This window comes from Lolium rigidum, chromosome 4 (assembly GCF_022539505.1).
Source record: "Lolium rigidum isolate FL_2022 chromosome 4, APGP_CSIRO_Lrig_0.1, whole genome shotgun sequence".
Taxonomy (NCBI): domain Eukaryota; kingdom Viridiplantae; phylum Streptophyta; class Magnoliopsida; order Poales; family Poaceae; genus Lolium; species Lolium rigidum.
This window is the reverse complement of record NC_061511.1, coordinates 86,915,374-86,925,544: the sequence shown is the minus strand read 5'-3', so window position 1 is coordinate 86,925,544 and position 10,171 is coordinate 86,915,374. Positions and strand designations below refer to the sequence as shown.

General features: G+C 40.0%; 1 protein-coding gene across 3 annotated transcripts; it reads right to left on the bottom strand.

Moving 5' to 3' along the window:
- Nucleotides 1-450: 450 nt before the first annotated feature.
- LOC124649353 (pre-mRNA-splicing factor ATP-dependent RNA helicase DEAH1-like) lies at nucleotides 451-9,601 on the bottom strand. Of its 3 annotated transcripts, XM_047189002.1 has the most exons (27): nucleotides 9,447-9,600; nucleotides 9,229-9,359; nucleotides 8,938-9,123; nucleotides 8,773-8,856; nucleotides 8,576-8,662; nucleotides 8,149-8,182; nucleotides 8,018-8,072; nucleotides 7,012-7,071; nucleotides 6,833-6,904; nucleotides 6,605-6,668; nucleotides 6,427-6,506; nucleotides 6,262-6,329; nucleotides 5,844-5,901; nucleotides 5,269-5,329; nucleotides 5,127-5,189; nucleotides 4,927-4,995; nucleotides 4,621-4,710; nucleotides 4,009-4,095; nucleotides 3,780-3,895; nucleotides 3,634-3,700; nucleotides 2,501-3,541; nucleotides 2,348-2,410; nucleotides 1,307-1,430; nucleotides 1,117-1,217; nucleotides 793-855; nucleotides 637-709; nucleotides 451-547 (listed from the first exon to the last, which is right to left on the bottom strand). In XM_047189002.1, exons 1-27 carry the CDS (start codon nucleotides 9,544-9,546, stop codon nucleotides 501-503), a joined length of 3,144 nt encoding a protein of 1,047 aa, XP_047044958.1. In that variant the 5' UTR covers nucleotides 9,547-9,600; the 3' UTR covers nucleotides 451-500. The 3 variants fall into 3 exon arrangements, with proteins under 3 accessions (XP_047044958.1, XP_047044957.1, XP_047044959.1); XM_047189001.1 differs by having other exon boundaries at nucleotides 8,773-9,123; nucleotides 9,447-9,601; XM_047189003.1 differs by lacking the exons at nucleotides 8,938-9,123; nucleotides 9,229-9,359; nucleotides 9,447-9,600 and having other exon boundaries at nucleotides 8,576-8,679.
- Nucleotides 9,602-10,171: the final 570 nt, after the last annotated feature.

Genomic DNA, 10,171 nt, shown 5'->3' with positions numbered 1-10,171 from the left:
AAAGCCAAGTAGCAGACATGATCACATGTATAGGCAATACCGGAATATGGTCTACCCTGCTACCATCAGCTATACTCCCAAATTATCGGAAGCAGGAAACAACCTTGAAAAGAACTCCATATTCTGGGAATCTCTTAATTCTGAGATGCACAGACAGATGTTTATAGTGGTAACTGGTAGACCAATGCTGCAATGCATGATACAAGGACTGTGGGTAGAAACCCAAAACAACTACAGGGTATAGCTACCAACGCTGTGTCATGTCCAACTGTCTATTACTACATCTCTACAGCCAGACTTAACTGGTATAGCTACCAAAACTGTGTGAACATTTTTCACATAGAAAATTTCACACAAGAGCGAGCTATCTTGACGCTTAATCAGGAATATGGCGAGTGACAGAACGTAATCCACTAACAGGAAGAGGAGAGAAGCAACCTCATACGCTAGTCTTTGAATCCAATTAGAGAACATTTACCCAGATGCTTTGTGAGTCCTAGCTACAACGCAGCTCGTCCTTGCCCCTTGGGTAGCTTCTTGGAACCAGCTGTGTAGAGAAAAGGGAAATGTTGTTTAAAATACATCTCTTTCCCAAACTAAGCTTGAACCAAAAATAACATCATGTTCCACACTTACCGTCATCCACATCTTTTAATTGGTAGTAATGTGGAGCAATTTCCACCAGCCATTCAGGCTTCAGTTCCGTCACCTGCATTGTTCACAGCATTTCAGAATCAGTCATGAGAACCAATTCTTTCCGGACTTCCTTAAAACTGGATGAACTGTGCATACCTGGCGCATGTACTCTTTTGTCGTGAGAACTAACTCGTGATAAATTACCCATCGAGGAAGTAGCTGCATTAGGCAAATAAGCATATACAACATTAGAACTAGACACTAAATATGAACTAAAACTTGAATGAGTACTACTCCCTCGGTCCCATGAAGGTTGTATGAGATTTGTCTGAATTCAGATGTATCTAGACACTAAATAGCATCTAGGTACATCCAACTTTGGACAAATCTCAGACAAGTTTCGTGAAACGGAGGGAGTACTATGGATGGAATGTCAAGAATGTAAGCAAAAGAAAGTGGTATAAATCCAAGTGAACTTGCCTGTGCTAATCCTGAACTAGGGTGGACAAAGACAGTCTGGGGGTTCTTAACAGTTCTATATGAACCATTCTTCTGCAAACGTGCAGAATGGTGGAAGAAACCTGCAACACGCAAGTACTCATTCATCAGATTATAGATCTCAGGCAACTTCCACACTAAAGCAACTGCATCGTCAACACAAGTGTCATACCTGATGTTATAGCCTTTTTAATAGCATCCAAATCACTGGCGTTTGAACAAACCTCAATCTCAACTCTCTCCAGAAGTCCCTCCAGTTGATCTCGAATATCTCTTGCCCTCTTCATGCTACGGACCTGATTTATGAAAGGGCATGTTTTTCACATAAACTTTGTGGAAACAGTCATTCTGATTACTGCATAAAGTGCATAAAGAAGCTGTCTATAGTGTTGTCAAATTTGAAGGTACACCAGGCAAGTATTAGATGTACTACCTCCGATTCAAGGAATAAGGCGTCCTCGTTTTACGTGCTTTTCGTTTGACTAAGAATTACTTCAAATATATAAAGATTGTTTGTATGAAATTAACATTATTAGAAAGTGTTTTTCAATACGAATCCAACGATACTAATTACATATAATATAATCAAGATTTTGTTGCTCAATTTTTATGGTCAAAGTTCGCCTTGGAATACGCGTGCGCCTTATTCCTTGGGACGGAGGTAGTAATTATTAATAAAGAATGCCATCTCCATTACCCTGTATGCCTTATGCCCTACACTACTAAAACAACATAGCATATGTTAAGAACCACACAAAGGCATATGTTAGTATGTTCTGCAGTCAATGTCATTCGTCCTGATGCTCATGCGCATCAATCCTCTATATATCATTGTAATACCGTCGCTCTACAATTTGCAGTACGTATGAGATTCCCCATCAATACTTGAAGTTTACCCTTTCAAGAGTATGTAACACTGGGCATGGTAGAAGCGAAACATGATTTTGCAGTACAAAATGTACGGAGCATTTCTCCTTCGACCCTATGAGCATGTGTATTCTCTTTCAATCATTACCCATACAATAGTAGATACTAAAGTTCTATTGGATAGAGCAAGTGCTACACACACAATTAGTAGCAACAGAAGTCACCAAAACCTAACAAAATCTAGAGGAAGGCAATATCTTGAAATAAAAATGATGCTAATATGATGGTGTCTATAGAATAAAATAACTTAAAACTTGATCACATGAATGCATGTTATAAAACGTACCTGGATATAATTTTCATAACACCATTGAGTTGAGAAGTCTGTTTCTTTCCACGAGTTATAGACCTGAAATGTTCCTCAACAAATTAGCCCTTTACAGCTTAAATCCAATAAACAAAATGAATTCTGATCAATTACAAGGGCAGCGAATAATACATTGAGTAAAGCTATATGGTCCCCAACATTGCCAGTGTGGAAGTTCAACCTTGCATTATCTGCATGAACTTGTTTGTCCTTCGGACGATAGAATATAGAATTGCCAATCGACAACATAGATGCAATGGAGATGACCTCATCAGAACACTTATATTTCTCAGCAGCTACTATCGACTTTGACAGCATAGGATCTAATGGAAACTCTGCCATTCGTCTTCCAGTCTTGGTCAACTCCCCACGACTGTTGAGTGCGCTGAGAGCAAAAAGTTGTTCCAAGGCCTTCAACAAGGCCTCTGAAGGGGGTGGGTCCATAAAATCGAAATTAACCAAGTCATGAATACCAAGACTCTTAAGTGTAAGTACCACATTCGCAAGGTTGGTTCTTTGAATCTCAGGAACAGTATTATCCTCAAGATCATGCATGTAGTTATAACTTGTGTACAGACGGAAACATTTTCCTGGCCCTGTCCGTCCAGACCTTCCTGCCCTCTGGTTTGCTGACGCCTTTGAGATAGGATTGATAAGCAGGGATTCCATGCCTGTACGGGGGTTGTATGACTTGATCTTACAAAAACCTGGGTCAATAACATATTTTATACCATCAATGGTTAATGAAGTTTCTGCTATATTAGTGGCCAGGACCACTTTCCGAGAACCCTCAGGGGTTGTCTCAAAGATCTTCGCTTGTAGTTCAGTAGGCAGATTTGCATAAATAGGGCATATATTTAGTTCAGGAATCTTTGTGCCTAAGCCCCTAGTTTTGTGTTTAAGGATTTCATCAACTGTTTCAATTTCTTCCTGCCCTGTAAGGAACACTAGGATATCACCAGGGGGTTGTGTCACATGTATCTGTAAGATTGTGACAATGGCAGCATCAATGTAATCTGCTTCTGGAGCTTTTGTATAATGAACTTCAACAGGGTATCGCCTCCCAGGAATCTTGAAAATCGGAGCTGAATCAAAGTAGTCGCTAAATTTTTCCGCGTCCAGGGTTGCACTTGAAATGAGCAACTTTAGATCTGGACGAAACCTTGCAATGTCCTGCACGCAGAGCATTACGTGTATGAGCAACTGAGTGGGTGTCTACAAGTCTGGTGACAAGCATATGAAAAGTGTAAGACAACCCAGCTAACCTTCACCAAACCAAACAAGATATCAGTAGACAGTGTACGCTCATGAGCTTCATCAACCATGACAACACTACACCACAGATAAATCGATATAAATGGTATGTTCAATAGTACAAATCAAATAAAGGACATGACCAACCGACGATTACCTATAGCCAGCCAAATCTGGTTCTCCAAGAAACTCCCTCAAAAGCATTCCATCGGTCATGTATTTAATCATTGTTTTCTCGGAGGTGCAATCCTCAAACCTTATGGAGTAACCAACCTGTAGGGTGGTACTAAACATGGTTATAATCATAGAATTCCGTAAAATGTGATGGCAGATCCATCGCATAAAAACATTCCAGAACTTGACACTATTATACAAAAATAACTAACCTCGTGTCCCAATTTAACACCCATCTCTTGAGACACCCTTGCTGCAACACTCATGGCTGCCACTCGACGAGGTTGCGTACAAGCAACCTGCAATTTCAAAAATTACCTTGAGTTTACAGTTAAGAGCCCATAAATTCACTTCAACCACATCATTAAGGCTAAACCTAGTCGCATTTCATAGAACAATAGCAATAGAATGTTACAGAAGAAAAACTTTTGCAGATTTTTGTGAAGCATTAAACAAAAATCCAACTATTCCTATAAGCGGCATCTGTATTAACATAAAGTACTACATCTCTATGGCATACTAACTTCCTACTCCCTCCGTTCCATATAACTCCGCATATTAGGTTTGGTCAAAGTCAAGTTTTGTAATGTTTGAGCAAGTATAAGATAAAATATAAACACCTGCAATACCAAATGTGTATAAGATGAAAGTATACTTTATTATGGTTCTAATAATATGGATTTGATATTGTATATATTAATTCTTTGCTATATAATTGGTCAAACTTTTTTACCAAACCTAATATGCGGAATAATATCGAACAGAGGGAGTAGGTCATAATAACACAAATTCATTAGAAATATCAATGCGGACGTGTGTCATACCTTTCCTCTTGCTGTATATCCAGCTTCATGAAGATATTGAGGTATTTGCGTCGTTTTACCAGAGCCGGTTTCTCCCACTATGACAATAACCTACAAGAAGCACATCCATAAAAACTCAACAAGACAACAAATATACATAATTAGACCAGACACTGATACTTATACAGAGAAGAGATACTTCTTTTATCAATATTGTTCAAATTTAGGGAAGAAGGGAAGGGGACTTGGAAAACTTGATAAGTTGCTTGCTGAATTTTGACGCAAGTATTTCACAATGGACACTACCATCACAGAAGGTTTGCCAACCTGATATTCATCAACAGCCTTGAGCAGTTCATCTCTGAATTTATAGATTGGAAGGGTTTTCCGCTCATCCTAATTTAAAAAGGAGGCCATATGAAAGACAAAAACAACTGTTAGGGACTATAATTATCATTCAGCTATTACTAAGAGCATGCTAGGCATATGTTCAAAATAACAGATAAGTTCAAAATTTGATCACACACCTGGAGCTCCCTTTTTAAAATATCTTTTGCATCGATGGTCTCTTGGTCTGAATCGTCTTCAAACTATAAATACGGAAGTTCAGTAAAACAAAATCTTAAACAATCAAATTAGGAGAGAAAGGGTGCATATTTAACTGACTACCTGAGTTCCTTCTATGACCGATGATTTAACAAAATCAATTTGATCATCATCGAATATATACCTAAGAAGTTGAAAAGGAAATGTGAGCACAAACAACTGTTGAACAAAGGTGTGTTCAAGGCTATAGAGAACACATTAGTGGAACGCAATCAGAACATTTAGTTCACGTTATATTAAGTATTACTAGGGCCTGTCTGGATGAGGGGTACTTTTGTGTGAGCTTCAGCATTCAGTTCAAGCTTGAACTGACTACCAAAGCTCAGTACAGAAAAACCTCCAGTCCAAAGTGCCACCTTACGGTGATCTTTTTATTTAAAACAAAGTTCCTGAGCAGAAAAACCTCAGGATATGGCGTGGAATTGACTGCTGACTGAGGTTAAAGAAAGTTAATCAAAAATCTTGACAATATTGGCTTGTGCATTCTCCATCTCCTAGTTCAGACAAAATTTTAGCTAAAAACAAGTACCTCAACCAACTACCTTACATACACAACTCTAACTAGAAAGATGGAATGTTAGAAACGAAACAGAAAAGACACTGCTGATAAACAATTCAAAAGAGGAAGAAGAACTTACTGATATTCATCACCAGACTGCTTTTTATCTTTTGATCCAAACTGCAGTTTCGACTTTCCTGAAACAAGTCAATTTCTTGTTAAATACTCCCTCCGTTTTTATTTACCCTGCGTTTTGGCTTTAGTCAAAGTCAAATTTTCTAAAGTTTAACCAAAGATGTAACAACAAATATCAACAACCATAATTGCAATTTTATATAATATAAAAATACATTTTAAGATGATCCTAATGGTACCCATTTTAAATTTTAGGTATTTATATTTTTTCTATATTTTTAGTCAAACTTTGGTAATTGTGAACGGATGGAGTATAGAACAAAGCAAATAGATATAATGTCAGGAAGACATCAAGACGCCAATAATGATAGCCTGTGGATAATGCAGCACAACTGATATGAAATCCAAGTAAATGATATTACCTATTTGATGTTCTTCCCATGCTTCCTGTTCAGCAAAAGGATTCATTTTATCTTTGCCCTCTGGATCTCTGCTTGTCCGGCAAATTCAGAAATCAATATATTTAAAGAAATTCGGGAGTAAGTTACACAAGGAGCATGATACAGAAGGAATCGCAGAATACATACTTGTATCGCTGCATTGCTACAGAGAACCGCTTTTCTTGATTGACACCTTCACCCATGTCATAAGCTTCAGGCATTCTATACTGAAATTCACATGAATTGACAAATTGATGACATTCACATCACAGTATCACCATTACTCTGTGATTTTTTTTTGGGGGGGGGGGGGGGAGGGGGGTACCTCAGGAACATCATCTGTATTGTCAACATGCTCCTTGACGAGATCATATATCTTCTTTTTGTATCTGCACATGGTAGTTATTAAATGTCAAGGTTTACTTGCAAATGTGGTGCGCAAAATTCTACGCATGTGTGCTTCTAACTAAAGGAGAAAAAAACATCGCCTATATTAATCATCACAAAGTTAGCAGTAGAGAGTGATTTTATTGGACTCAGTTAGAATCAGCACCTGAAGTCATTTTCTTCTGCTTCGGTCAGTTTCACGTCCTGAAAAATGTATTCATGATCAATAATTTCGTCCCTGCATTTAGCACAAAAACAATGACAAGTTAATGCATGTACCAATTTGCCCTATAGAAAACATCATGAACACCAATATACTTGCATTAGAAGTTCTCTTGTACTTACCGGATCTCATCAATTTTTTTGTCCCTTCGCTTTTGCAAGTACGCCTGCCTCGAATAATTTCTGCACATTAGTTTTAGAGGAATATTAATAATCCATAACTCCTGAAAGATCTTCTCAATGTTATTGCTTGATTTTTAGTATATTCAATAAGATAACTCAAAGCATCAAACTTCTAAATCCAAGCAAAATACAATTAATTTTACCCTTATATTATGTGTCTTTTCTATGATGTCATCTGCTTGAATACAAGATAAACCTTTAAAACTATGTAAGAGAAAATGGTGAGCAGTTACAAACAGCCTTTTTCCCAACAGTGTATAATCATCAAGAACAAGCAAAGCAGCACAGCAGTCATTTGCATGCATAAGCACCACACAGCTACACATAAATGTGATTAAATTTTCAAGGAAAGGAACAATTCACCTTCTGTGTGCACCATCAATTCATTCAATAAAAATTACGGTAACAGAAGAAACATGCCAAACTTTCTATAAACTTCACCAGTACATCTACGAACATAGTACAAACAAGGGTATTTAGTTTCTACTCTGATACTCCAGTCATAGGTGAAACTCTACTATAGTCAAGAAAAAAAATTATTTCCATACACAACTTCTCCAAATATTTAGATGTGCGTACATAATAATAGCACAAAGCTATAGTACAACAATGGAATACCAACTGTCCATTGTACTCAGTTTGATGAGCCATCCAACAAGTTCACTGAATGCTGAAGCCATTAGCCCCTTGCAGAAAGATGGGCAAATATTTAATAACTCTTTCACCACGGCAAAATATACACCATGGTTACTTTCTTTCTAATTTGTTTTTTCTCTAATTTCCTCTAGAAACAATTACTGATTATGGTACACGATGTGAACTGAATAAGTTTTTCATCAGTACAATGAGCAAATAAAACTAATTTATTACATGTGCCGTGTCAACAGAAATTTAAAAGAAAACAACAGTGACAAAATAGAACAACAAAAATTGCAACAGCCATAACCTTAAATCTGAAGTGTCATTCTTGTCCATTGCTTCTGCTCTTCTGATAAGCTCCTCTGTTAACAATATTAAATCAATAAATTGCAATGGTAATGATAAAGCAGACTAGTACACATGTTCAGGTAAGTATACCTTGTTCTTCCTTAGATAAATGTCGCTCCATCAACTATACATGAGAAACCATGCAATAACATCAGCTCAAAGAACTTACAAGGTTCAGAAGAACATAACTGGAAGACATGATTTGTGGCAGTTCAGGAATATGCTCAGTGCTAGATTTATTAAGGTAGGTGATGCAAGGAAATACTACTAAAGAGATGTTAATAATGTATATTGGCATGGAGTTCAATTCGTTTTGGTTAAGTAAGCCCTTTAAGATTTGTACTTCCCACTAATTACTTTCCCAACCTTTAGAGGGCATATATTGGGCTAAAAGAACTAGTACCCGAAGTCCATTTCGGAAAAGGAAAAGAAAAAAAAGAGGCTTCGCCATTTCAGAAAAAAAAGTAAGTAATAACAGGCATATAAAGGCAAAGAACATCAGCTGCAAGATAATCACCTTTCGAGTGTGCGCCGCATCTCTTTCTTTCATGTTCTTCTCTAGCTGAGCTCTTTCCTGTTGATCTCGTAAAATTTCTTGCTCTTCCTACAAGGCATGAAACACTATAATGGATTCAAAAGCACATTTTAATTGACCATCCATGCTTAAGCATTTTTTGTGTACAATGTAATAAGGTTCCTAGACGAAGAACATACGTCAAGGGTGTCATTGCCGTCATCATCATCCACCTCTTCTGTTCGTCTTCGGACACTCCTCTCAGAATTGTGGGCTACTGTTTCCTGCAACACAACATTATCAACTGAGTCAACGCATGCGAAAGCAACACGACTAAAGGGTGGGGCTACCACGCCATCTCTCACATCATCATCCTTCCCATCGTCTTGCTCTTCGGCCTTCCTCCTAAAATGCTTCCTACTCTTGGAGGACGCAGTCGCCGTGGTCGAAGTGTGGTTGTCAACATCATCCTCCTCCTCGTCGGCCAACAGCTTGTAAGTGCTCTGTTTCTGCACAAGCTTCGCTGCCTCCCTTTCCTGTTTCTGGTAATCCTGTGAGCATCAAGGGAACGCATAGCATTTAATCATCATAGACACATTCACACTGACGCACGCTAGGATTTGTCAACGAAGGAGGTGAGGTGAATCAACACTTACACTGATACCCCTGCCCTTGCGGGGAACCTTGGCGTAGACGTCGGCGGCGAAGCTGCGGGTCTCCGCGGACGAGGAGAACCCGTACTCGACGAGCTTCCCCACGAGGTCGCCGGTAGAAGAGCATTCCTTAGCTGAGCATCCCCAAATTAGAATTAGAATTAGAAGGAAAAAACTGAACCCGGCGGGAGCAGAACAGGGCAGAGTTAAATTGCTCGTACCTAGCCCGATGACGTACTTGACGAGGACGCTCGTCGAGTATCCATGGACGGACATGAGCTTGTCGGAGACCCAGTCCCTGAGCTGCTTGTCGCTCGCCATCACGGGCGGATCGGAACCAAAACCGCGGAAGGGGTGGAGACAGCCGGGACGCGAAGGGGGGCGGCGATGGCGGCGACGCGCGTGAGGGGTGGGGCGGCTGGGGGGTGAGGCGGAGTCGGAGTCGGAGGCGGTGGCAATGGTAGGCTAGGGCACGGCGGCAGCTCTAGGGCATGGAGATACAGTACTTCAGTTGAGAGCCGCGATGGGAGGGATTTGGGACAGAGGCGGGGGCACCGGGACACGACTACGAAGGTGGGCGGTTCGGTTTAGGCAAAATTTCGGGTCGGTTTCCTATATCAGTTTTTCAATAAACCAGCAACACAAATCAGAAAAACCGACCATGAGTTAGCAGCCTTTTTTTTTTTAAGCGAAACACATAGGGCGCGTTTGGTAGCCTGTATCCCCTTGGCTCGCACGGGAGCAAATTTCGGCCAGTTTGGATGCCTGGGCCGAGCCGCGTTGTCGCATTAACCGGTTCTCAAAGCACCCCTGGGATAGGCCTGGAGGAACGCCCGGAATGGCAGTTTCTCCGGGGCCAGGCCCGTAGCGGCCAGAAGCCTGCACACGTGGAGAAGGGAGGCGGAGACGCCGCGTCCCTTCGGGAACACGCGCCATAATTAGCCTC